This window comes from Rhinolophus sinicus, linkage group LG06, assembly GCF_036562045.2.
Source record: "Rhinolophus sinicus isolate RSC01 linkage group LG06, ASM3656204v1, whole genome shotgun sequence".
NCBI lineage: Eukaryota > Metazoa > Chordata > Mammalia > Chiroptera > Rhinolophidae > Rhinolophus > Rhinolophus sinicus.
In genome coordinates, this window is record NC_133756.1 from 2,247,915 (window position 1) to 2,274,329 (window position 26,415).

At 51.7% G+C, this 26,415-nt stretch overlaps 1 protein-coding gene across 6 annotated transcripts in view; it reads right to left on the bottom strand.

Moving 5' to 3' along the window:
- PIK3CD (phosphatidylinositol-4,5-bisphosphate 3-kinase catalytic subunit delta) overlaps window positions 1–26,415 on the bottom strand; it is a 46,873-nt gene continuing 20,458 nt past the window's right edge. For 2 of the 6 annotated variants that reach the window (XM_019746716.2, XM_074334085.1), the window contains exons 2-24: window positions 25,132–25,244; window positions 12,167–12,341; window positions 10,704–10,932; window positions 10,381–10,610; window positions 9,833–9,958; window positions 9,298–9,447; window positions 8,729–8,818; window positions 7,434–7,655; window positions 6,741–6,837; window positions 6,511–6,641; window positions 6,005–6,055; window positions 5,740–5,907; window positions 5,527–5,648; window positions 5,061–5,204; window positions 4,796–4,895; window positions 4,495–4,673; window positions 4,304–4,416; window positions 4,051–4,129; window positions 3,350–3,517; window positions 2,770–2,893; window positions 2,454–2,599; window positions 2,092–2,224; window positions 1–1,689 (exon numbers count right to left, since the gene is read on the bottom strand). In XM_019746716.2, the coding sequence (XP_019602275.2) occupies window positions 1,552–1,689; window positions 2,092–2,224; window positions 2,454–2,599; window positions 2,770–2,893; window positions 3,350–3,517; window positions 4,051–4,129; window positions 4,304–4,416; window positions 4,495–4,673; window positions 4,796–4,895; window positions 5,061–5,204; window positions 5,527–5,648; window positions 5,740–5,907; window positions 6,005–6,055; window positions 6,511–6,641; window positions 6,741–6,837; window positions 7,434–7,655; window positions 8,729–8,818; window positions 9,298–9,447; window positions 9,833–9,958; window positions 10,381–10,610; window positions 10,704–10,932; window positions 12,167–12,307 (3,081 nt within the window). In that variant the 5' untranslated portion in view covers window positions 12,308–12,341; window positions 25,132–25,244 and the 3' untranslated portion in view covers window positions 1–1,551. Of the gene's footprint in view, window positions 1,690–2,091; window positions 2,225–2,453; window positions 2,600–2,769; window positions 2,894–3,349; window positions 3,518–4,050; window positions 4,130–4,303; window positions 4,417–4,494; window positions 4,674–4,795; window positions 4,896–5,060; window positions 5,205–5,526; window positions 5,649–5,739; window positions 5,908–6,004; window positions 6,056–6,510; window positions 6,642–6,740; window positions 6,838–7,433; window positions 7,656–8,728; window positions 8,819–9,297; window positions 9,448–9,778; window positions 9,959–10,380; window positions 10,611–10,703; window positions 10,933–12,166; window positions 12,342–25,131; window positions 25,245–26,415 lie in introns of all 6 variants that reach the window. The other 4 variants (XM_019746713.2, XM_019746714.2, XM_019746715.2 and 1 more) reach the window with 3 other exon arrangements.

A 26,415-nucleotide genomic window follows, 5' to 3' on the forward strand; every position in this document is an offset into this window, starting at 1 on the left:
TAACATAAAAAGGCTTTTATTTCATTTTAATCTACTTTCACCCCTCATTTCAAGGTTTCACAGGGTGCTGGTCTTCAGCCTACATCAGTTATGTTGAACTCACCTGCCCCATTCAGAAACATTAAATGATTTAAGAAAGAAATAATAATAATCTTCTTCTCACCACACAGGCTGTGCACTCAACTCAGAATTTGCTGTGTATGTGTGCAAAGCGTGCCACACGCCAGGGAGCACAGACTAGCTTAAATAAATAACAGGTGGGCACACACTCGGCCTTTCCTATTTCCAAACGGGCAAGGTGGGTCTAAGGACTTCAGCGCTTGGGAGCGAGTGTGTCGGGGTGCCCCGTGAGTGATGCTGACTGCTTACGGCTGCTGTTCACCAACACAGGGCTTTGAGAGGGCACCACCGCTGGCTCTGCTGAGCCCTGAAGGCCTTTGGCAGGTAGCAGTGTAGCCTGGGGGGTCCCAAGTTGGCTGCTAACACACCAGGATGCCTGTGGGCTTCTAAAGTCCCAGGTTCCTGGCCCCGTCTCCAGAGCTGGTGTCAGAAGGCTAGGAGAGGCCCAGGAACCTGCATTTCTAGAGCTCCCCAGATCTGCCTAAGGCTAAGCTTGAATCTTGTCAAACTAAGTACTGTCAGAGAGAGTTCCCACCACACCCCCGACTCGCACCTCTGGTACCTGACTGCTCACAGCAGGTTCTCAAAGGTGAGCATTTTCGGTCCTTCTTTAAAACCTGCTGAATAGGCAGCTTACAGATAATTGCACAAAGTTCTCTGACCTGCTTTCACCTTGATCCAAGACCACAATGAGCTAAATGAAGCTCAAATCTTTTTAATATGTCTTGAGGACCAGCATATATTATACTTTATGGGAACTGAGGCCATTCCCCTGAGCCATGGAGGTTCAGTAAATAGTTTGGCTCTTTTTCTCTTACCCGCAAACGAAATCGCTTTACAGCAGAGAGATGAGAGAATTCCCGTACCCAAGAGTCACTTTAAAAGTGGACAGCAAGCATCCCTGAATATAGAGGGTACCAGGCTTCCTCTGGGAGCTGCCCAGAACTCAGTCAACAGAGACCATGAAGGTGGAGGGCTGAACAGAGGTGTGGGCGCCTGTCTGGACAGCAGGCACGAGGTAACTGCCTGCCAGGCACCAGGACCTGTGCAGTCCGGTGGGAGCCTGGGATGAAGGCAGGCTCCCCGGTGGGAAGAAGTTTCTGCTGCCCAGATCCACAGGCTGGAAGACTTGGGGTTACAATCCCCCACATGAGGCTGCCTTCAGGTGCCCAACTCAGTGTCTCCTGATCAAAGCCCAGGGCTCCGGCTGGGGAGGCTGAGGACAGCGCCCCGCCGCTGCACAAAGGACGCATTTCCGTTTATGGCTGTTGAGTTCCTTAAACATTTCAAGTCATAAATAAATAACCAGTGTAAACAAAAGGCAGTTGAGTAGGTTCTTCCCCATTGGGCACCATTCAGGCTTTTAGGCCCCGAGGATGGCCAAGACTGATGGTTTGCCTCGGTGGGGTCAGTGTCTGCTGGGACGAGCTGCTACTGCCTGTTATCTTTGGACACGTTGTGGGCCAGCCAGTTCACTTTGGTTTTCCAGCTCTCCCGGAGGGCTTCATTAAACTTCACTCGGAAGTGCTTTAGCGCCTCCTCCTCCGTTTTCCCCAACGCCAGAGAGTCCTGAGGCAGAATCACAGGAGCAGTGAGGGGGGCCTGGTCCCTGCCCCGTATGGTAACCCCACCTGCCTCCCTGTACGTCTCTCTGGGAATGTTAAGTTCCCTCCTAGAAGAATTGTGTGCAAGTGAGGAGACAGCCACCAACATCTCCCTTGGGAAGAGCTCATTATTCTGATCCCAAACTAAGACAGGCCCCCTGATGTACCCTCAAAATACGATCCCACTTTTAACAGAACTGGTGCTACCTCTGGCCGCTTCCACCAGACCCTCGGCTGGCGTAAGGAACACGCGAGTCAGGAGTGCCCCACCCCCACCCCAGCCCAGGTCATACTACCAGGAGACAGGCCTTGGGAAGTCGGGGGCTCCACGGTCCCCTGGCTGCTGGGACCCCGCCCTGGCCTTTACCTTGAGATACTGGATGTCCTTGGAGCAGCTGAGCTCAGGCAGGCCTGCTGCCCGCATCAGGGCAAAGAGGTGGAGGAACAGCAGCCCATGGCGGCGCAGGATGGTGTAGGCTCTTTCACAGTAGCCGCGGAACCTGCAGGGGAGGCAGGCGCTGGGTCCTCCCAACCACTCCCACCCGGAGCCAGGAAACTGTCTTGTAAGCAAAGCCCCACTTCCTCTTGCTGACCCCGCACCCCCAGCCTGCCTCCTCCTGCAGGACCCAGGGACCCTCCAGGGGTGGGCTAAGAGCTGAGTCCCCTCCTTGCACCCTGCCTGGGGCTCCCAGGCACGAGGGGTACTTAGGCGGTCTGAGGCACCCTCACCTTTCAAATTTCTCACTGTTATTAGTCTTCCCCTGCTGAATCACATGGACAAAGTCATAGGTGAGGATGAATGGGACTCGCTCCCGGTTGATTCCAAACTTGGTCTTGAAATTCCCCAGAAAGTGGCCAAAATCAATGTGGAACAGCTAAGGGAAGGGAAGGGCAAAGACTGAAAAGGAACCAGAAAGGAGGGCGAGGGGCCCAAAGGGGCTTGGAGGGGGCTCTGCCTTGAGCCGAGTGCAGAGCACAAAGGCCGAGGGCAGGGGCCGGAAGGCAGGCATTGCCCACGCGGCAGCCCCACGCTGCCCCTACCTACCTGCCCGTTCTCTCGGATCATGATGTTGTCGCTGTGCCGATCACCGATGCCCAGCACGTATGTGGCCACACAGTAGCCAGCGCAGGAAAGGGTGAACTCCTCGATGGCTCGATCCAAGGCCTCCCTGGGTGGGGGTAGGGGGCCATTGGGAACCATGCCTTAGACACCTCGCAGCTCCAGAGCTGAGGCTTCAAACAGTGGCCACACGGAGCGAGGCGTGGCTGATAGCCGGCGCCAAGGCCCTGGACACACCACCCTCCAGGCCCAGCCATGCTACCAGATGACAGCAATTGCATGAGTGATGGACCACCAGCCGAGCCAGCTCAAGCTGAACATTTCTGAGCCAATACTAAATAGTGGTTGTTTTACGTCCCTAAGTTAAGGGTGGTTGTTACACGGCAATAGGTGGCTGCTAGATGGGGGAACGGAGACCCACCTGCACCCCAACACAGACATGGCTGGTCCCCAGCTGAGCCAAGAAGCCATGGAGACTGTCACAGACCCTTCCCCTCACCTTTGACTCCCAAACCACATTTCTTGGAAAGGAAAAGGGCATCTGTCCCCAAGGCCTGAAACCTACCCAGGGTTCTTAGACTTGAGCCAGTTGAGCAGGGCATCCTTGTTGAAAGCGGCCGTAGCTGCCATGTTGCTCTTGTTCAGCTGGATGTTGGCAATGGTGTCGGAGTGAAGCACCACCTCAATGAGGCCTGTGCGGTCCCCAGTGGAGAGGCAGCCATAGGGGGTCATCCTAGCCAGGTGGGAGGAGGGGCAGGCAGTGGTCAAGGGCTGTCCCTGGAGCTGCTCGACCCCTGAGGAGCTCAAGACACCCAAAATAGGCACAGGAGATGCTACTCAAGTTTGTGAAAAGGAGGAGAACCACCAGCAGCTGGGAAGGAGTGCTTGCCTCCTGGGACCCCTGGGGAAGGCTCCTTGCAGAGGTCGGCACCAGCACCCCAGGTGCAGAGAAAAAAGGTCAGCACCTCAGCTGAGCTTGTTTGCAAATCCACACGGTTTAGAAGAAGATGGGGCAGGAAGCCAGAGATGCTTGGGGCAAAGGAAGCCATGGTGAGACAGATGCTAAGCGCCCAGGCTGGCCTTCTCCACCCTCATCATGTGGCCCTATCACCTGCCTTGGCCCTACTTTTGTAAACTGGTCCCCGCTCTTCCTAGAACAGCCATTTTTCCTGGGGTGGTACTATCAGCTTTGGCAGGGGACCCTTCCAAGGGGACAGGGTCCTAGGCCTGGCGCAGGCACAAATGGATGACAGGAGGGCCCCTCACCTCAGGTCCAACCCCTCCTGCTTCCATAGAACGTCCATGAGCTGGATCATCTGCAGAGTGAGCATGTCCTGACGGAGGTCTGTGCCGCCAGCCCCCGGAAGGAAAAGCACGAGTTTCCAGTGGGTTCTCCGCTCCCAGCCATCGCTGGGCTCGCCCTCCAGATGTCACTCCCCAGGGTCCCCTGAGGGCACTGTGGCTCGGTGTGGGGAGGCCAAGACCTCAGCAGGTCCCTCCCGGGGCCCAGCCCGCTCACCATCCCCGTTCTTAAAGATGATGCCCACGCTGCCGTCGCTGCCCGCCTCCTCGTTGTTGTACATGACCCACAGCGGCTTCATTTTGGAGTCCATGAAGGTACACTGCTCCACACTGCCGGGCACAGGGCGGTCAGCAGGGGCCCCTCCGAAGGCTTTTGGGGGGTGCGAGGAGGCCCGAGCTGGGGCTCACCAGACTTCAGCCAGCAGGGTGCTGGGGTCGAGCGGGGACTGCAGGTGGGAGAGAGCCTCCAGGTAGGTCTCCTGGCGCATGCACAGGTGCATCATCTCCTTGGTCTGGGGCTTGGGGTTCTTCTGGGAGCTCACTTTGACAAAGTCGTTCAGGGCCTTCAGCTTGCTGAGAGCTTCCCCCTGGCCAGGAGAATGGGAGGGCAGTGTGGGAAGGCCAGGATGGGCTGGCTCCCAGCCTCAGGCTAGCCCTGCCCAGGAGTGGAGCCCAGCCCAGGGTGGAGGCCCCGGGCCCCGAGCCTCACCTGCTTCATCAGCACCTTCATGTGGTGGGTACTGCCCCTGCAGTAGGCCTCCATGATGAGGCCGAAGCGCAGGGCCACCGACGGCACGTGCATCTCGGAGCTGGAGGGAGGAAGAAGGGACTGAGCCTGGCGCGGCAGGGCCACACAGCCTCTCCTAGCCCCGTCAGGACACCCAGGCCAGCGGGAAACATGGGACCAGCATGCAAGACGCCTCTCCTCCCCTTGGCCTTCCAGGGAGATGCAGGGGCCAGGGGAGTCCAGGTACCGGAGGTGCCAGAAGAGGAAATGGCCAATCTTGCGGTTAGCCAAGGCCCGGTCCAGCAGGAATTTGGTCAGCTCGCAGTCGAGGTAGGATTCGTACTTGAGCACCTGCACCAGCTGCAGAAGGTACTGGAAAACCTCATCGTCCCTGTGGAGAACAAAGGCAGCTGGGACCTGGAGCTCTGTGGTTAGGGACAGGGGTTTGCAGCTGGCGACGGGCGAAGTAGGGGTGGGGCGAGAGGCGAGGGGGCGGGGCGAGGGGCGGGGCAGGGGCAAGGACGAGGGGGCGGGGCAGGGCGGAGGGCAGGGGCGAGGGGCGGGGCAGGGGGGCCGGGGCGAGGGGGCTGGGGCGAGAGGACGGCTTCTCGCGAGCAGGTCCCCCAGCGAAGGTTCGGTCCCCACCTGGCGCCTGCTGCCAGGCAGTTGGGGCAAAGTCAACCTCCCAAGGAGCCGGAGCCAGAGTGACTCACGTCAGTTTCCTCAGGGACTTGATGGCGAAGGAGCCCACGTGGCGGTCGGGGAAGCTGGAGTCCAGCAGCTCCAGGGCACTCAGGACTGGCAGCTCCGGCCAAGAGCACAGCAGGTAGAGCATCTGGGGGAGCTGGTGGTCAGGGTGTGGGGCACGCGGAGGCTGGGCCTGACTCCAGGCTGCCCCCTGCCCTGGGCCCTCCCCCGAAGCCCACCTGGGCCACATCCTCGTGCTTGTTCCACTTGGTGACCAGCAGCAACCGGGCCAGCGCCTCGGGGAAGTGCTCTTGGACCTCGTGCCGCATCTTCCACACCAGGTCTTTTTCGTGCTCGTACAGCTCCCCGGACCCTCGCCGCTCCAGGATTTCCCGCAGCTGCAGCTGCTGAGGGGCACCGGGTATGAGGGCTTGTGAGGGCTGCAGTCCCCTCCACGCCCCCCGGCTCCCTCTTCGCCCGCCTGCCACCCACGCCCCCGCTTACCTCCTCCTCCGTGAAGCGGCCGTGCTCCCCGTGCCGCCCCAGCTCCAGGATCTGAAACGAGTAGGCCTACTCTCAGCGGCGCCCCCAGGGCCTGCGCCAGCCAGCAGGGTCCCAGGCAGGTGGCAGCACTGCTGCCCTTACAGGCCAGTGACTCAGTCCCGCACACTGTAGGTGCTTGGCATCCCTGACCTCCACCCATTAGAAGCCAGGAGCATCTCTCCCACTAGTTGTGACAACCAAAAATGTCATTGGACGTTGCCTGAGGTCCCCTGGGGGCAAAGCGGCCCCTGGTTGAGAACCACTGCTCTAAGACACGAGAGGATTCCAGAGAGTTGAGGAAGCCCCCAGTGTGTGTGGTGACCCAGCCCCGACTCTGGGCAACTCATAGGGTGCAGTGACCATGCTCTGGGGAACCCCAGAGTTGGGGTCAGGAAAATTCTCCTTTAGCCCCATAGCCTGTGAGCAGGGTGGCCCCTGGGCCAGGGTGGTGAGGGGCTCTCACTGACCTTGTCCAGGGCAGGGTAGTACACAGGGTAGGCGGCCACCTCAGGGAGGCAGATGATCAGGGCGGCGGCACTCTCGGTGTTGGGGTTGCTACGCACGGTTCCTGTGGGGTTCAGCAGCTCCCCTTTCTCATCTGGACACAGGGACAAATGGAGTTGCATGACAGATGCCCCCATGTCTGACCCCCATCCCCCCGCCCACCCACATGTCTCCCCGCTTGGCCTGGGCCAACCTGGGACCGAGGGCCACATGTAGAGGCGGCATTCACCGGTCTTGAGCTGGTCCTTGTAGTCAAACAGGGTGAGGTTAGCCCAGGCGATGGGGCAGTCCTGGGAGAGAACGTGGGGGTCAGGGCCAGTGCTGAGACCCCCACTGCACATCTGCGGGATAGGCCCAGCCTCTCGGCCAGCTTCCCTGCCCATTCCGAGACTCCCCGTGAGAAAGCCAGCAAGGTCGCCACCTCTCGGCTCCCTTCTGCTCCCAGATGTATCCCCACTCCCAGCTTCTGGAAGAACCCCCAAACAAATTACATGGGCCCCAGAAAGCTGGCCCAGCTCAGCCATGGGCGAGTCAGCATGGCTCAGTGTCCAGTCACATCCTGGGCCTCGTGACTCAGTGCCCAACCACCACTCCTTTCCCGGCTAGCTGCTGACTCAGGCCACCCTGCTCCCTGTGAGGACAGTGTGTCTGCCCTTCCACTCCAGTCAGCTACCTCCAGGTTCCTGCAAGGACCAAAGGCTGGGGCCCAGATATTCTGAGTCACCCTGCTCACAACCCGGGAACCCAGATCTGTCACACCATAGGGGCAGTGTCCAGGGTGGGTGGGTTGGGGGCTGGGGTCCGAAGGCCCTCCCAGGACTAAGTGGTCACAGGTCTGCAGGACTGGACTGGGCCAGGTCCTAGCCTCCCAGCCGGCCCCACTCACCGCCTTCTTGGACTTCTTCTTGGTAGAGCGAGCCTTCTTGGCCTTTTCGATCACGGCGTACAGCGCAAAGCAGAGCCGGGCCATGCGCGGCAGGTCGCACACATTGATGTCAAACTCCAGGCGCTGCTTCCACACGGGCTCTGAGCACACGCTCACCTCGGAGCTGGACACCGTCTTGCACAGCGTCTCGTTGCCATGGAAAAGCCCGGCCTGTACCACCAGCTGGGGAAGGTGTGGGCACAAGTGACAGGTGGCCGAGGTCTGGCCCCTTCTCCCCTCCCAAGTTCTCCACCCGCTTAAGGCCAGAATCTCCTCCTGAAATGTTCTCATTCCACATGGGTCTGAATCTCGTTTCCCAGGTGGAAGACAGAGATACAGGGGGGGAGGGCTGGCTGCCTGAGTGGGCTGCGGGCCATGGGAGCGGGGAGCAGGGGTACAGGGAAGGGTGTGTTGGGCTGTGCATGGGCAACAGGACTCAGCTCCCCACCGATTCCATGTGACCCCAGGGCATGTCGCTTCCTGCCCTGGCCTCAGTTTCCCCATCGGGGCTCAGGAACTCCAGGGGCCCTTCGAGCTCTGACACGATAGGGCTCCCACCACTGTCAGAATCCTATGAGCCCCTGTGGTTGGGGAAGGACTGAATGCCTCCTCCAACTCTGCCGTGACAGCCCTCATGGCCCAGCCAGAAAGCTGCCTCCATCCAATCCTCTGCGATTCTGCCAGGGCAACTCAGACCTGCCTGTTTGTGGAATTACCCCAACAAAAGTGCTCCCCAAAGAGTCCCAAACTCCGTGGGCTTCACGTCCTACAAATGGGACAGTGAAACCTGCACCTCGCAGGCTGTCACGGGACTGAGGAGATGGGGTGTGTGACTGACTGGCCCAGAAATGGCCTGGGCCCCTGGGGGTCCAGCAGGTGCTGCCCCCACCAACCCTGGGAGCCCCAAGCCCCCGGCCCAGCTGGAGCGGCTCCTCTTCCAACACCTGTCACCTCCCTGCCTGCGGTTTCCACATCCCTGAGCTGCCTGAGCTGGGCCTGGCCCACAACTTCCACCAAAGTCTAGTACCTAGAACTCACTGGGCCCAGTTTCTACGAATCGGCCTCTCTGGCCGCCGGCCTGCTCCCCTCCCCCCTTCCTGTTTTGAAGCAGCTCATAACCACCCCAGGCAGGGATGCTGGGTAATGTGGTCAGGTGGCTTTCATGTGACCCTCCCTTCTTCCTCTGCTGCCCCTCCAGGCCACAGCCACCTTGTTTGTGCACAAAACACCCGCTTCCCAGGCCCAGGAGCTCCTACCTTCATCCGCTCGTCGGCATTTACTTTGCTGCCCTGGATCAGCTCGATGCAGAAGGGCTGTTCCAGGGACCAGAGAGACATAGAGGAGGGCTGGGCGGCGGGGGGAGAAACAGGGCTGTTAGAGCAGATACAGAGGCTCGGTGGCTCTTGAGGGTTGGGTGAGAGTGTGGCAGGTTTGTGGCAAGGCTCAGGTACCTGCTCCCAACTCCATCCTTTACCAGAAAACCTGCCATGCAGGTAGCCAGGGGCTCCAGCACCTGAGCTCTGCAGGGCACAGAGTTCTGCCTCCAGTTCATAGAGCAGGAGGAGGGTGAGGAGGCCAGCTGAGAGCCAGGCCTGGAGGCGGCCCTGGGAAGTTCAGACAGGCCCCCACCCCAGCATACCAGTGGTCAGTGGTGTTGGCTGCCCAAGCTCAAAGCCCCAACTCTCAACATCGACAAACCAAGGGGCACGCGATGAGGGGCCCCTGGACCCACCGCTGGCCTGAGGCCTTGCCCAATAGGCTCTAGGGTTGGACAACAGGTGGGAGGAAGGGTGGAGGAGAGGGTAAATGGAAGGTGCCAGCTCACCTTCTTCATGGGAATGGGGGGCGGTTTGGTGCGCGGTTTTTGGACTTGGGGGGCAGGGTTGCTCTGCTCGTCCCGCATGGCAAGGATGGAGGAGGAATGTACCATGGTCAGGTGTGGGGTCAGCCCGCTGTGCAGGCAGCTGCAGATATACTGAGATGGGGGCCAGAGTGAGTGGCCAACGGCCGGTCCCAACCATTCCCTGGACAACTGGCCACCCGGGGACTCCCCCATGCTGACCACTGCCTATCCCAGGCCTTCCGGGCCTCTCCTGCTGGCTCTTCCTGACCCTGCCCACCTAAAGATGGAGCCTTCCTTGTGTTCACAGGGAGGTACAGCCCAGCGAGGGGACACGCTCACTGTGATCCCCAAAGGCCTGGCTCATCGGGCTCAAGAAGGGACAAAGAACCAGCTCCCCAACCCCCACCCAGGCCCGGGCCCAGGCTGTGGGGAACCCGGGAGCCCAGGACCCCCCAGCCCTCACCTGGAACTGGCAGAGGGGGTAGCTGCCATACAGGTACTCGTGCTTCCCGTTCACCTGCAGTGTGTAGTCCTCGGGCTGCTCCACCAGGGGCTGTCGGAACACCGTGGCCTTCTTCCGGAGGGCGCAGGCCATCAGTGCCAGAGGCACATCCTTAGTGGACACCTGGAAGGTGAAGCTCTCCTGGGGGGAAAGGGACGGTCAGCCCTCCGCCCTGTGGAGGGCCCAGGGCTTCTGGGGTGTAGGGGGTGGGGTTGTCTATTTGCCTGCATTGGCCCCTCCTACCCCCTGAATGTGAGCTCCTTCAGACTCTTCAGCAGGGTCTGATGAAGAAACATGGCTGACACCCAGGAAATATTTGTTGAATGAATGAACAGGCCAATGATCAAGGCCATCTGGTCATTCCGCCTTGTCAGAACTTGCCTGCTGGGATGTTTGGCCAAGCCCCCCCCCCGCATGCATGGATACCCCACAAATAGCATCTGATGCTACTGGGAGGGAGAGTGAATTTAGGGGGCTGGTGGGTGATTGGGGAGTCTCACAGGGGCAGCGTTCCCCATGGACACAGTGGCCTGGATGCAGCCCCAGTAGTAGCCATGGCTCACCTCACTACCCTCGAACTTGACATTGACCAGGAGGGCCCGGTTGGGGACCCGCAGGGTGCCAGGCCCCCAGCTCCGTGCCGAGGGCTCCAGCTGCAGAGGGAAGCTGTACTGTAGCCAGGCTTCCCAGCTCAGCTGCTGCCGGCGGGCAGCCGCCTCCTCGCAGAACTGGCGCATCTTAGTTCGAAAGTCATTCACTTCCGGGTCACGCAACGAGTCAAACTCATGAAGGCCTGAGAGGCAGGGAGGGGCCTGGTCAGTGTGGGGGGTCAGGTGGCAGGCCCTCAGCGGGCAGGTGACCGTGAGCCCCACCCTGGCTGGGGTACCTTTGCCAATGAGGAGGCTGATCTGAGAGTTGATGAGCTTCTTCACCCTGTCGCCCTCCCGGGCCACCAGGCGCAGGACCGGCAGGAAGGGCTGGATGTCACACAGCCTTCGCTGCTCGTCCTCCAGCTCCTGCTGCTCCGCGGTCTGGTTGACGCAGGTAAACACATAGGCTTCGGGGTCACTGAGCATGTGGAAGAACGGCTCATACTGGGCTCGGTGCCACAATACCTGCAAGGGACAGTCGCAGGTCAGCCCCTCCCATCAAGGCAGGCGTGGTCCCAGGGAGCAGGGAGGTGGGTAGAAGCTAGCCTCAGTCTGGGGGTCCCACCCTGCGTGACCCTGACAAGAAGGCAATGGCAAGATCCCAAGCCTGCCACCCTCTCCAGACCCCTGGAGCACTGACCACATGAGTCACCGGGAATCCCTGTCACCACCGTTCTGTGAAGGGTGCCAGGTATGCCCTCAAATCTGGAACTGAGCAGTGGGGCCTACAGTCTCCCCCGTAGGTTCCCCTGAGAGATGGCCAGCCGGACATGACCTCCCACACCCCCCGCTAATCATTCTAGGGTTCATCACCCTGATTTGTAAATGTTGGCAACCAATTCAGAAAAGTTGAACACACTGACGGGGCCATAAAACTCTCTGTGGGCTGTGTGCCCCCACCCCCAGGGCGAGGTGTCCCAGGGATCGCTGGAGATCCACCTAACAGTCAAGCTTTAGTGCAAAAGTGTTCACAGCTGAGTCACAGTGAAAACGCAAAGGAAAGAAAACGCAAATGGGGGATGGGTCATGAAGACCCATCAACAACGCAAAGAGGTAGCACAAGGGCAGGACCCAGAGACCAGGAATACCTGTGGACAAAGCGCTCCAAGATACCTCATTAAGTGGGGGAAACCCTAAGCTGTACAACAGCTCATGTACTTCAAGCCCATTTCGTAAAAACAATAATAAACATACTAATATATAGACCAGGATGGCGCAAACAGTGGGTTGCCTGAAGACAGCCACGCCCACTTGTTTACATATTGTCTAAGGCTGCCTTTGCCCTCCAAGGCAGAGTTGGTAGTCTCGACAAATGCCCTGAAAATTATTCAACAAAACCAAAAACTATTTTCAAAGATGAAGATTACTAAGACGCAGCTCTATAAAGACGAAATACCGGTAAAATTCCAAAACATGAGGGCACAGTCATGAACGCATGGCAGGTCACATGGGAACCACACCCCGAAGCTCTCACTGGAATCCAGTGTGAGATTTGCACTGATATGGGGGAAGCTGAATTCGGAATGGTAGGTGGACTCTAAATGCAAGTTTTTAAACAATTCTTGCATATTATTACTATCTTTTAAAGTTCATATCCGAGATCTCAAATCTAAGAAACTATGCAGGTGAAGTGTGAAGCTATCTGTCTTTCTCTCTGAAGTCCAAGCTCGGAGGACTAGTTTTAAGGTCAAGATCATACCTTCTTGATGGTGCTGAGGTTGGCATTTCGGGACACAGAGAAGTTCAGATAGACCCCCGTGGGCAGCAGGAAGTCAACCGCCACGGTCTGATTCTCCTCCTTAGTCCAGAATTCCATGGGGCAGTCCACCCCTGGGGGCATCCTGCTTTTTTTTACTTCTCAGACACCAGTTGTTCTGAAAAAGAAGCAAAGGCAAAATGAGCCCCTACAGGGGTGCTAGGTGAGTCCTTTGAAAGGACACTTTGGAAAACAGGATGTTAGAACCTTTGACGGCGGGCGGTTCCGGATGGAGTCCTAGCCCACGGGCACCCAAAGCTTGCCTCCCTCCCTGCCTCATCCTGCCGAGGGTGGCTTGTGGCTCTTACTGGTTGGTGAACACACAATGTGATATATATAGATGATGTATTACAGAACTGTACACCTGAAATCTATGTCACTTTACCAATAATTGAAACCCCAATAAACTTTAATTAAGAAAAAGAAATGTCTCAGTAATACCAAACCCCCCAGTCATACCCTACCCCCTGGTAAGCAACAAGATGGTACAGACACAATTAAAGGTCTCCCAGTAGCTGCCCCACTTCAGGTTACCACACCACCTGGCTTCTGGTTGTTTATAATTTTCATGCATGTTTCATAGTTTTTTAAAAAATAATCTGTATCTTTATTATTTTTTTTTAAAGATTCTATTGGGGGAGGGGAACAGGACTTTATTGAGGAACAGTGTGTTGTATTTCCAGGACTTTTTATTGGGGAACAGTAGTGTGTTTTTCCCAGGATTCATCAGCTCCATCCAAGTCAAGTTGTTGTCCTTTCAGTCTTAGTTGTGGAGGGCACAGCTCAGCTCCAGGTCCAGTCGCTGTTGTTAGTTGCAGGGGGCGCAGCCCACCATCCCTTGAGGGAGTCGAACTAGCAACCCTGTGGTTGAGAGCCCCCGATCCAACCAACTGAGCCATCCTGGAGCTCATGTTTTTATACTATTATACTAATATGTACCCACAAACAATTCTTAAACTTTCTGCATGCTTTAAAACTTTGTGAATAGTGAGCCTTCTGCAAGTGCCTATGTTCTTTAGGTTTATCCATGCTGATACATGTAACTGTAGCTCATTCATTTTAACTCTTGTGTGGTATTTCACAATGTGAATAAAACACAATTTATCCCTTCTCTTGTTGATGAACCTCAAGGTTTGTTTCAGCACTTCTACACCTTTTGGTTATTACAAACAACACCACAATAGTATAATGCCAAAGTTACCAATAGCCACATTTAAAAAAAAAAAAAGTAAAAGGACACAGATAAAATTAAGTTTAGTAATATAGTTCATTTAACCCAATAGATCCAAAATGTGGTCATTTTAATATGTTATCAATATGGAAAAATTACTAAGGAGATATTTTACATTCTTTTTTGGTATTAAGTCTTTGATATCTGGTATGTATTTTACACTTAGAGTACACAGCAATTCGGACCCTTGATTGTCATCAGAAATCTTCATCTGTGTGTAGATTTCATACAATTGACAGATGAAAAAGTGGTTCACAGACTCATGTTGTTCCAAATATACTTTTAAGTTTTCGAGTAAATGAATCAAGTGTCAATTTGTATATTTAAATGAATTAAAATTAAATAAACTGTTTAAAAATTCCATTCCTCGATCACATTCTCCACAGCTCAGGTGGCTGGCAGCGACCAGACTGGATAGTGCAGGTCTGGGGTATAGACTGAGAGCGGAATTGTCAGATCATAGGTATAACCCATGACAGGTCTAACCACATCATTAACTTTACCAAAGTAAGTGGTGGCATCCATTACCAATGGCATCTCTGGTGTCTTCTCAGTATCTTCGCCAGCACTCGGTATTGTCAGACTTCCTCACTTCTGCCAATCTGATGGGCATGAGATGCTCTTGTTCTTTTAACTTGCATTTCTCTGATTTTTCCTATGCAACATTTATCTTCTCCAAATAGCCTGCTTACAGACTGTGCCCATTATTCTGTGGGGTTGTCTTTTTCTTAGTTTGTAGGGTTTCTTTTTATACTCTAGATTGAATTTCTTTGCTGATTAAAAGAGTTGGAAATATCATCTAGTCCGAGTCATCTTCTCATCTTGTTTGTGGTGACATTTTTGATGACGAGTAGAAGTTTTTAATGTTGATGCAGCCAAACTTATCACCCTTTTCCTTCATGTTTTGTGATTCTTATTCTTTAGAAAAATACTTCCCTAACCTAAAGTCACATCCTCCTAGATTTAAATGACTTTTTAAAATAGTTGAAAAGAAGCATTTAGTTGGAAGAGACGAGACGCCCTAGTGGCTCTGCCGGGTGAGCCCAGGCCTCACCATTGACAGAAGCAGAAGCTGCTTGAACAGGACGTGTACATCGCCCGGCACCCCCATGTTACCACTGCTGAGATCCATTTCCTCTGATTGTTAAAACCACATCCTACTCTGGGTTCCTCTTTCTGAGATTGGCCAGGCCAAAGGCTTTCTTTTGGATTCAAAATATTGGGACTAGTCAGGAATCCTGGAGAATCCACTTACTGCATGTGCTTTGGCTGAGCTGGGAAAGTCAGGGGCATCTTGGGCCATTGAACCCTGAGGCTGAGATGAGCACATGAGGCATGAGCTTCCCCAGGACTCTAGCCAAAGGGACAGACAGGGCTCCAAGACAAATGCACCCCACACTCCCTTGGCCCTCAGCACCATGGAAACAAAGCTTTCAACTACACACATACATCTGGGATGTGGGGAAATACTTGGACGTAAAAAACTCACTCCTAAAAGAGGAAGACTCCAGATGGCGTAGGCAGGACATACTCAAATGCCAGAGATGGCACAGGAGAAAGCGGAAATCCTTTCCCTCTTTGTGGGCCCAGGACCTAGGGTGCAGCTGCTAACAAGTCCCAACTCGCTGTGAAGCCTGGACTCATTGCTCTGCAGTGTGAGTGGCACACAGATGCTAGCTAATCCAGGGACTTCAGAACTGCTCGAAAAGTGCAAATTGGTACAACCACTTCGGAAAACTGTTTGGCAGTATCTACTAAAGCTGAACGCACAGATGTCCTATGACCTAGTGATTCCACTCCCAGGTATACACCCAATAGAAATGTGAATTCATGTGCAAAAGATGAGTCCAACAGTGTCTGTAGCATCGCTATTCATAAGATCCTCAAGCTGGAAACTTCCCAAATGCACATCATCAGTAGGCTGGAAAAATAAATCGTGGTAGCCTCTCCCAATGGAATGTTACCTGGCAATGAGAATGAATGACCTACAAATACACACAGCAATATAAACGAATCACACAAACATAAAGCTGAGTGAAAGCAGTCAGGCACAGAGACTACATGCTTATGATTCCAACTGCATAGAGAACAAGGTCAGGAGGGACCAAGTCCTGTAGGGCCTTTGGAATAGGGGAGGCACCTGGGTTTCACTCTAAGAGTGATGGGCAACCATGGAAGTAAGTTTTAGGCAAGGGAGACACGGGGTCTGATTTGTGTCTGAACCATGCTGCGGGCTACGGTGTGGCAGAGCTGGACAGAAGAAAGCATGCAAGTCGGAGAGTGTGGGGAGGGTTGTGCCACCGATGAAGTGGCTCGATCCAGGAGGAGGAGATGGAGCTGGAGAGAGAGAATAAATCAGATTTAGGAGCTCAGGTGGATCAGATGGGGGACAGTGAGGGAAGAGGTAAGCGAGACAGCCAGGTTTGGGCTTGGGCGACTGGACAGGTGGTGGAAATTTACCAAGATAAGGAAGCAGAAGGGAGAAACACACCTCAGGGGCAATAAAACAGCAAGAGCTGTGTTTCAGACATCCTGAATCCGAGCTGCTTACTGTGTCCCACTGAAGACAGCCAAAGGGTGAAGTCCCCACTTTGTAGCTCACAGGAGAGGTCTTCGAGGTCACAGAGATATAATTTGGGGTCAGTAGGTGACACACAGATGTGGAGCCATAGGGACAGGTGTGATGGCCTTTGGGGTAAGAAAGGGCCAGGACCAGCCTTAAGACACTAGAGTGAGATCAAGCAAAGATGAGTAGCCCTTCTTCACTCTGAGTCATCCAGAGTCTTGAGGCAGTCTTCTGTCTGTCCACATCTGCATCACTCATAAAATATCAAAGAAAACTGGGCAGGAAAGAGCTGGATTCCGTTCACCTTCCCACTGCAGGCCAGCATAATCCACCGAAACAGCCATGACAGACAGCAGAGCCATCCCAGCTGTGGGTCATGTGACCGCACTATCCCCTCACAAGTTGTTCTTAGGCGTTCTCAGTTAGACAGTTTCTCCAGCTGAGAACGTCTGCCGGGTCTGACCTCTGAGTCCTGGGCAGCCAACAGAGGAGGTTCTCCAAAGATTTCAGTGCAAGTACTTATGCCACCATCCTCCAGCCCAGACAGCTTTGGGACCCTTAATTTACTTCTGAGAAGGACGGCAAGCCAAGGATGTAGCATCCCAGAGCCACAAACGCTCCCCCAGACTAGGAATGAGGTTGCAGCCCATTTCACAGCCCCCTCGGCTGGCGGACCTGCTGCCTGGTGACCTGTCCCATGCTCAGGACTGCTGAAGAATCCCCTTTTGTTCCTTTTGAAACTCCACTGATCTGGGGCTCTGAGCTGGCGCCTTCTGAGTCTGTCAGACTTCCACATCTTTCCGGTGGCCATCACACATGTGGCTTATGTTCCAGCCTTTGTCAATGTAAAGACAGGCTTTTTGGTGCTACAGTCACATGTCCTGGGGATTAGCTTCCCAAGGGAACACATGAGTCATCCTCAGCAGACTCTGTGCAGAGGACAGGCAGCAGGGAAAAGAGAAGTGTGTCCTGCTTATCTAAGCGATAAACCTCCTCCTCCCTGCGGGTGCCCTGGGCAAAACATGCCATGTACCTCCAGAAGTTACTCTAGGGCAAGAGTGTAAAGGTCCCCGCTCCCACACTCTGGATCATTCCTACGGATCTGTCTGTGGAGAGACATGCTCATTAACCCTGGGACAAAACATTTGTCTAATGCTTAGATTTCAGAGCTGAAAGTTACAACCCAAAAAGCCCAAGAGAAGGAGCCTTCGAAGGTGGTTATACACATAGTCCAAGTACCTGCCATCAAGCCAGGCTGGGAGGATATAAGACCAGCAACCATCATGACAAGGGACAGGGGGCCACACGGACTGGTCATCCGTCCATGCTGAACAGAGCAGAGTCTGCGTTGGACTTTTTGACCTAGGTTTATTTTTAGGTACTTCTCAGCCTCAAAAAGTCCTTCCAATCAAGTGTTTTGTTTTCCAGCCACTCTCCCAGAGAGAATGAAATGAAATGGATACTTTTCCTGTTGCCCAACTTATGTGGAAAGCGAGTACAAGTGGGCACTTCAGAAGCGGAATCACAGGTGCTTTACCCAGGGCACCCACGTCCCTGTATGTTCTGTATGTTTGCCTTAAAAGAGCTTTCTAGAAACCGCCCCCTGCTCTGGCTGCCAGGAAAAGCCGAGATCCTTCAATCGCCATATCCTCCTGGTGACCCTCGGAAAAAAGAACCTATAGGGCCGCTCTTTGTCCCAGAAGTCTGTAGGCCCCAGGGCCTGGTCATTCATTCATTCAGCAAATAATTGATTTGAGCATCAGGGAATGTGCTGGACTCTATCTATATGCCACAAAATGCCCAAATCCTCTGTTTTTATTGGAGAGCAGGCATTCCAGCACCCCAACCTTGGAGCTTTCTGTCCTTAAGAACCTTCTTGACAAAGAAGTGAAGACCAGAAGGAAAAGTGAATGGTCCAGGGTCCCCAGTTATGTATAGTTTTAGGATAGATTTGCCATTCTTCCAAAATACAGAACTTTCCACGGGAAGCACCTCAGTTGTGTGTTGCTGGGTAGCCCCTGTCTGACAGCTTCCTCCTTCCCTGGTAATCACCACAGTTTTTAGGGCAGAAAGAGTGTCCCCACCATAGCTGTGAGCCACAGCAAGAGGCCTTGAAAATTAAATGCAGGCAGCACATCTGCTGTCATCCAACGTAAAGCTACTGTCTAACGGTGATGAGCTGTGGGTGAGGAACATGTGTCCAAAAAGGAATGGGAAGGAAATCTCCACAAGCCAGGCAAGTAGGACATCCCAAAGACCACACCCAGGACTAGGAAGGAAGGGCTTGTCTGGAGGGTTGCCTGATACCCCGAGCTCCTGCCACAGGAGAAAAGGGGGTCGGAGGAGTGAAGGATGAGAATGGATGAAATGAAGTACTGTGAGACCATGCAGAAGGCACCCCAGTGTCTGCCTGGAAGGTAAACTGAGGACATGAACTGCCTCACTCTCTGGTTTCCTTGTCTACCCACTTCCGCATCCCTCGGTTATTTTTAAATTTCTTCTTTTTTCAATTTTTACTCTCTCCCATTTTAAATGTGTCTCCCTTGAGGCCATAATTTTCAATAGGACAGTAACTTTTAATTTGAATATTTAAAAAGTAAAAAAAACCAAAATCCCCAATGGGGAAAACCAAGACAGACATCAAAGGTAAGAGGTGTGGGTCTCTGGAAATTCTGTTCTATATGGGAGGGGGAAAAAAAGAAAGAAAGACTTCTGACTCTCGCTGCCATCCGAAAAAGTAAGCCAACTACCCTGCACAAAATGCCATCTCTTATAATGTTCAATTCATGGCCCACCCAGGGGGTACGGGTGCGGGGACCTGCACCCAAGTGGAGCCCCAGACACTACAAATCAAATTCAACAGAAAAACCCATGGTCGCAGATTTGGTAACTTTGGGAATTTGGGAATTGGCCTGAAGAAGCAATTCAAAAGTTTTTTAAAAAGCTCTATGCACAAAGATTTTCATTGTGGTATTGTTTGTGTAAATGTTAAATCAAAAATAATATGGAAATGGCTAAGTAAGTTATCATATATTAACTTAATACGAGTGAATACAGTCATTAGGACATCTGTGCACACTCACAGCATTGCAAACATTCCCCACATTAAATGACACCAAATTAAACACACATTTATCATGGCAGCATATGTTTGTGGACAAAACATTTCAGAAATCATAGAGAAATGAAAACAGCTATATTATGGGTTAATACGGGTGTAATAATAATGACTTTTAAATGTTAATATATATGAAAGATATGTAAGCAGGTGATTTTTAAAATTACTTACAACTAATATGCTTGCAGCAAAAAACAAACAAACGAAAAACAGGAAATAGCAGTCTGCTGACTTCCATATCCAAATACATCAACCCAGTTTCAGTGTTTCTTTGAGTATTTATCTCTACATTTCTAAATAATAGGTTTATGCTGATATTTTTTGATTTTCAACTTTGAACCTCTTAGTTTCAACTTTCAACTACCTTGAAGATAATTTTATGTTTTCCTACACATATGAACACGCACATACCCACTCCTCCATTTTCTAAATATAGCTATGGGGTAATTTTTTGTTAATCAAACTTCAGTACTTATATTATAGTTGTCTCATTTTTAATTTTCTATGTTTCCTATGTACAAATGTGTAATTCCTTCCCAAACTCTCCTCATAATACAACAAATATGTCAAAGAATTCACCAGCACCATTTTTTTTGTTTTTCCTGGAGATATTCCCCCCTGGGGCCCTCAGCCATCCTGCTCCAAACTGGGCTGACTGCTCTCTAGACCAGTTACACAGCTGTTGTACTGGGACTTCTCTTCCCCATCAGATAGAATTCCCTTCACCACTATCCCCACCAGGCAAAGGTACCTGGTTGCAAGTACAGAAGCCGACTCCCACTGATTTAAGCAGAGAAGGACCTGACAGATTAGGACACATTTGCTGCACTGTGAGGAGTTTCATAGTTCTGTTGGAGAGTTTAAGGACTAGTGGTCAGTACATTGAAAACAAAGCAAATAAAAAGATAAGGCAACTATCAACTCCAGGAAAAAGTTGGACAAGAAAAGAAATATAATTGTAGTAGTATACTAGCTGGACTCTGCCATGCACATTGGTGATAAAACTGCTGTTATTGCCAAGAGTACTGGGTGTCAGCTTGTACCCCTGCCACTTCTGTGCCAAAAACTTAACTTTGCAGCCCAGCACTGCCGCCACCACCTTAGACATGGGTACAGTGCATGCATCATCCCCCTCTTCTGTGTCAATGGTGCATCTCGTTGATGGAGCCCAGGTCACAGGTCCTGGTTACAGGGGAGGCTTCGAAGTGAATACTTTTGAGTTCCCATGGTGGGGTAGGTTTTTGTTTCCTTTTTCTCCCTACTCCCAAGACTCAAAGTGAGATAATAGCTGAAATATAAAAGCCATCTGGCAGCTGAGCCAAACGAGAACAAGAAACAATTGCACCCGCTGGCCCGGTGGTTCAGGCGGTTGGAGAGCCGTGCTCCTAAAGCGAAGGCAGCTGGTTCGATTCCCACATAGTGCTCTCTCCAGCCATGATTGTGAACAACAGCTCTCCCTGGAGCTAGGCTGCGGCTGTGAGCGGCCGACTGGCGACCGGCAGTCGGGGGACACAAGGCTCCTAATACCAGCGTGGGCCAGGGAGCTGTGTCCTACACAACTAGACTGAGAAACAACGGCTTGAACTGGAGTGAGAGGGGGGAGGCGGAAGAAGGCAAAACAACAATTGCACATTGTACAACTTGTTCCTCTTTCTTGGTTTACTTTCTCATTTTAGTGGAGCACATCCTCCAGTATCTTCCTCAAAAAGGGATGCAAAGGAGAAGGGGGTAAAGCTTTTTAAAATTCATGTCAAAAAAAAATTTTTTTTTTTGCCCCTTCCCACCCCCCCTTTTTTTTAAAAAATATTTTATTGGGGAAGGGGAACAGGACTTTTTATTGGGGAACAGTGTGCACTTTCAGGACTTTTCTCCAAGTCAAGTTGTTGTCCTTTCAATCTTAGTTGTGGAGGGTTCTGTTCAGCTTCAAGTTGTTGTTCTTTCAGCCTTAGTTGTGGAGGGCGCAGCTCAGCTCCAGGTCCAGTTGCCGTTGCTAGTTGCAGGGGGCGCAGCCCACCATCCCTTGCAGGAGTCGAACCGGCAAACTTGTGGTTGAGAGGACACGCTCCAATCAACAACTGAGCCATCCGGGAGCTCAGCGGCAGCTCAGCTCTAGGTGCCGTGTTCAATCTTAGTTGCAGGGGGCAGAGCCCACCATCCCTTGCGGGACTCGAGGAATTGAACTGGCAACCTTGTGGTTCAGAGCCCACTGGCCCATGTGGGAATCGAACCGGCAGCCTTTGGAGTTAGGAGCATGGAGCTCTAACCGCCTGAGCCACCGGGCCGGCCCTGTTTTGTTTTTTTAAAAGCCATTGTTTCTGTCTAGTTGTAGGGCACAGCTCCCTGGCCCATGCTGGTATTATGAGCCTTGCGGCCCCGCTCCCCGCCCCAGGCAGTTGGTCACCCCCCACGTCAGTCAGCTGCTCACAGCAGCTCTCATCGGCTGCCGGCCACTCACGATGACTGCCGGCCACTCACGATGACTGCCAGCCACTCACACCAACTGCCAGCCAGCGTGGCCCCCGGCCACTCACAGCAGCCCACGTTAGCACACAGCAGCGGGCACACAGCAGCCCAGGACAGCTCACACCGACCTCCAGCTGCTCACGGCAGCCCAGCTCCAGGAAGAGCTGTTGTACACAATCTCAGCTGTAGAGGGCGCAGCTCACTGGCCCATGTGGGAATCCAACGGGGCTTAGGAGTTAGGAGCACCGTGCTCCAACCACCTGAGCCACCAGGTCGCTCAGAAGAAAGGGGGGTGAGAGGAGAGAATCTTTATTCCATTATTTTGCTTGAATGACAACTACAGAAGTCTGGGTCAGGAATTAATTTCTCGTGGAAATTTGAAAGAGTGGCTCCTTTGTCCTGTAGCTCCAGGTACCGGAGCTTTTGTAAAGTGCCATGCCATTCTGTTCTCTGATCTTCTATATGGGGCCTCTTTTCTCTTTGTTGGCTTTTTGTAACTTTTCTCTATCTCTGGAGTTTTGAAAGTTCATGATGATGTCCCATAGTACATCTCTCACTTTTACGTAGCGTTTTATGTGTTATTCATTGTGCTGAGTACTACTTAGAGACTAAATGAAGAACTAGATTCTTTAATAACTTCCCCGTCTCCATTTCTCTCCCCTCTTTTTCTTGAGCTCCAATGAGGTGGATATTGGGCCTCCCAAACTGATTCTCTGACTTTCTTATCTTTTCTTTCCTATTTTCCTTCTCTCAAGTCGTTTTGCTCTACTTTCTAGAAATTTATTTTTCAATCTTCCAGCTGTATTCGATTGAAATTTTTATTTTTACTATCGAGTTTTAATATCCAAGAGCTTATTGTTTTATATTTATTCCCTTGTTTTAAACAACCATGTTTATGATTTCTGAACCCTTTTTCTCTGTGAGTTTGGGTCTCATCTATCATGCTAGAGGCCTCGTTCTAGATGACATGATCCATGGCTACCCATTCATATTTAAGAGAGAAGCACTAAAAGCTGTTTGTGCACAGCTAGCCCTGTAGGGCTAGTTGTCTGGTAGGTATCACTGTGAAGTGACAAAGTAGCAATGTAGCTTTTCAATCGGATCCCCCACAATGTCTGTATCTAAGGGTCATTTTTATCGTGAGGTCAGTTTCCTCAGAAAGAAGTTCTTCAAGGCCCTGCCTTGAGAGTGGATATCAGCCAGGCTGCCATATTCTGGGAGCCAACCAAGAGAGAGTCTTGCTATTCAGTATGCAAACTTTCATTGAAACCTCCTGTTCCCAATACAGTGCCTCCTCACAGCCCCCTCCTGCCCTCAGCTGCTGTCCTCACAGCCTCCTTCCACCCAAGGCTGGCCCTGAGCTGCTCTGGTTTAACACTGACCTTCAGAAAACTGGGCATCTTGTGCTGGGGTGGGGCTGAGCAAGGCGTCTGTTGGTCTACCACACACTTTCAACCAATCTTTCTGCTTTCCAGCCACCTCCTACCCCGCCATCGGGAACACTTTTGTAGCCCCATTCCTGAGCCTTGGGTGGGTCCTGGGGACACCTCAGCTAGCTTCCTCCATAGCATGGGACATTTAATTCTTTGTTTGGCTTCTCTTTCACCGACCTGTTTTCTATCTTTCAAAAGTTTTGCTCACATCCCTCCTGCTCTATCATCTACTTTTCTGTTTGTTTGTTTGTTTGTTTTAAGGATTTATACCTTTACTGTCATTTTAGTGGGGTTTTTTGAAACAGAGCAGAAATAAACATATACATTCAATCAGTTACGTTTATGTGGAAGTCCATAATACCGTGTTTCCCTGAAAATAAGACCTGGCCAGACCATCAGCTCTAATGTGTCTTTTGGAGCAAAAATTAATATAAGACCTGGTCTTATTTTAATGTAAGACCGGGTATAACATAATATAACATAATACCGGGTATAATATAATATAATATAATATAATATAATATAATATAATACCGGGTCTTATATAATATAATAAATATAATATAATATAATATGGTACCAGGTCTTATATAAGACCCAGTCATATTAATTTTTGCTCCAAAAGACGCATTAGAGCTGATGGTCCGGCTAGGTCTTATTTTCAGGGAAACACAGTAATACTTAACAATAAATAAAAATCATGTTTCCAAAGGTACACACACAGAAGACAGTCCAGGGGATGGGGGGAGGACAGTCCCACAAAGAAACAATGGTTCTCTGGGGCAACAGGGACGATTACAGGAGGGCAACAGGGTTATGCTTGCAAAATTTTCTTTTGTATGTTGTAAATTTTTAATAGTATTAGGTTGGTGCACAGGTAATTGCGGTTTAAAAGGTTAAAAACAACTGCAAAAACCACAATTATTTTTGCACCAACCTAATAAATAGGCATTTTTATAAATAAAAAAGCATGAGGGTTAAAAATTATTGAAAGTCATCTTCTGAAACAAGATAGGGTAAACAGGTGTGCGGAAGAAACTCTAATCACAACACAGGTCTACACGATCCATGGTTTTCGCTTATGTTCCAGGGAGGCCTGGGATCCCACAGAAACACCTGAGGCCTCCAGAGGGTGGTGGGGGTGAGACAGGTACTAAGTGGCAGGCGTTCTGGGCCAGTCACATCCCACAGTAGTGGCTCTGTTTTTACCTGTGTTATGGGTTAAAATTCTGCTTAATATTTTGATCTCTTAAAAGCGATTTACACGACCAAAGAAGGTTGGAAAGTACCAGTGAAGATCTAGATAAATGAGGTTAAGGTGTGTGTGGGGGGACCTCCAACAATGACACCAAGCTATAACCCGTCACCCCTTTCCATCCTGAAATGACAGTAGCTGTTCTAGTGTCTGGATAAGGAGAAACGTGCTGTGTGCTCACAGTATATCTACCCACAGAGCTTCCAAAGGGGGCTGCTGGCCTACCAACCCAGGAGCTCGTTAACCATACCCAGCTACCCCCGGACACCATGTCAGTCTCTCGACTCAGTTTCTTCATTTGCACAATGAAAGGACTGCATTCATCTTCCAAGCTAGTGTTCTAGAAACTCCAAGGAGCATCCTATTACTGATACAGTTACTGCCAACTCTCTGGAGAAACAGAATGTCCCCAGTAAGGTCTCCTTCAGTAGCAATACCGAGTTATAAAAATTCAATCCACTTCCTCTGGAAGAACGTTTTACTTTTTCTCTCCTCAAATAGGCCAGCCCAACTCTACCATGACCGGAGCCAAGTCAAATACCAAATGTTGCAGCTTAATAACTGGCTCCAGGGCTCCTCAGAGCAAAATTGTTTCTTCCTTTCCCAGGCAGCAGCCTCCCTCTTGGGCAGCTGGCTAGGGTCTCCCACACTTCCCCACACTCCCTTTTTCGGCTCCCAGCACAAATATGGGTCATTCTCTTCCTTTCGGCTCCAGTCCTACAAATAGGTTCTCCTGTGGCTGTGTGGTCAGGGAGGGCAGAAGATTACATTCAAAGTCTAACCTAGCTACGAAATCACATCTCTTCTCGCAGCGCCCCACTTGTCTCCTTTGCCCAACCTACCTCTCTGGAATGGTCCGAGAAAGACCAGCAGCAAAGGCCCCTCTGCCCGGCAGATTAAAGATGCTTTGGAATCTGAGTGTCATTCCGCCCTTGCTTGACACTGAGCTCCTTCTCTGTCCGAAAAAAAGAAAAGAAAAGAAAAAATTAAAAGGGTCTCAGAAACCTTCTGTGCATTCTCTTACAGAACTTTAGCTCAAAAGCGACTGTTGTATCCAGGCTCCCTTTTTGCAAACCAATCACATTCTGCTTGCTGGGCCTTTTTCACCATCTGTGGCAATGCCACCCCCAGCTCCTTTTGGTGGTACTGAAGCAAACCACAGGAGCATTTCCAGTGCCTGAAGCAGGAATATACGAGGATACACATACAGATGACTCAGATCATGTTTAGAGTTGTTGGTTGGTTTTGTTTGGTCTTTGAAAGCAAAGTAAGTGATCTGAGCCAAGCCTGGCTTCGAGTTCCATTCAATGGCTACAAAAAGCAGGTTCGTGAACTTGAGGTTCCCATTCAAGGTCCAAATTGCATTATAAAGGAAGATCCATCCTAGCTCCTGGAGACGAAAAGAAAGGGAGTATGGGGAGGGGGCCGCCCACTCACTGCATCAGTGGGCCTGTAAATAATGTAGCCAGGAGAGACAGTAGGACCCACCCCTTCACCTAACCCCAGACCCTGGGCACAGCTACCTCTGCAGTGGACTCCTGCCTGGAATCCACTAGGTGCAGCTGGGGAGGCCTCCTGAGGAGCAGGAAACCTAAACCACTGGCTTCTCCGTAAGACAGAAAGTCCAGTACTAGGAAGCTGTTGGAAAAGGGATCCATTCCAAGAACACATTTCCCAGGGATCAAGCTGGAATTCTCCCTGCTGTCAGCCTAATCGCTGGAAGGATATACACCCCCACGGATCCTGCTGCTTGAACTTGGGCTTGCATGGTCCTTTCATTCAGCATCCAAGGAAGGATGGCAAGGACTTCCCAAGGCACTGCCACCACAGAAACGGGAGGTCAGTATCAAGAGCTAAGGAACAAATCACTTCCATTGATGACCAATGGAATTAACGCGAGCACGAGAAAATAGCAGCTCAGCCTCAGGAAAATGAGACATGATTGTAGAGAAAGCACTTTCAAAACGCAGAAAGACAAAGCAGAAAGCATGATGGAGTCGAGAGAAGGAAGAATTAGAAAAGGCAAGGAAGTAATTCGTCCTCGGGAATTAGGGTCAGGAAATATGGAGCTGGGACAGAATTCACAAGAGGGCGGCCAGGGAGGAGGCTCTTCCCCGGAGGAAAGG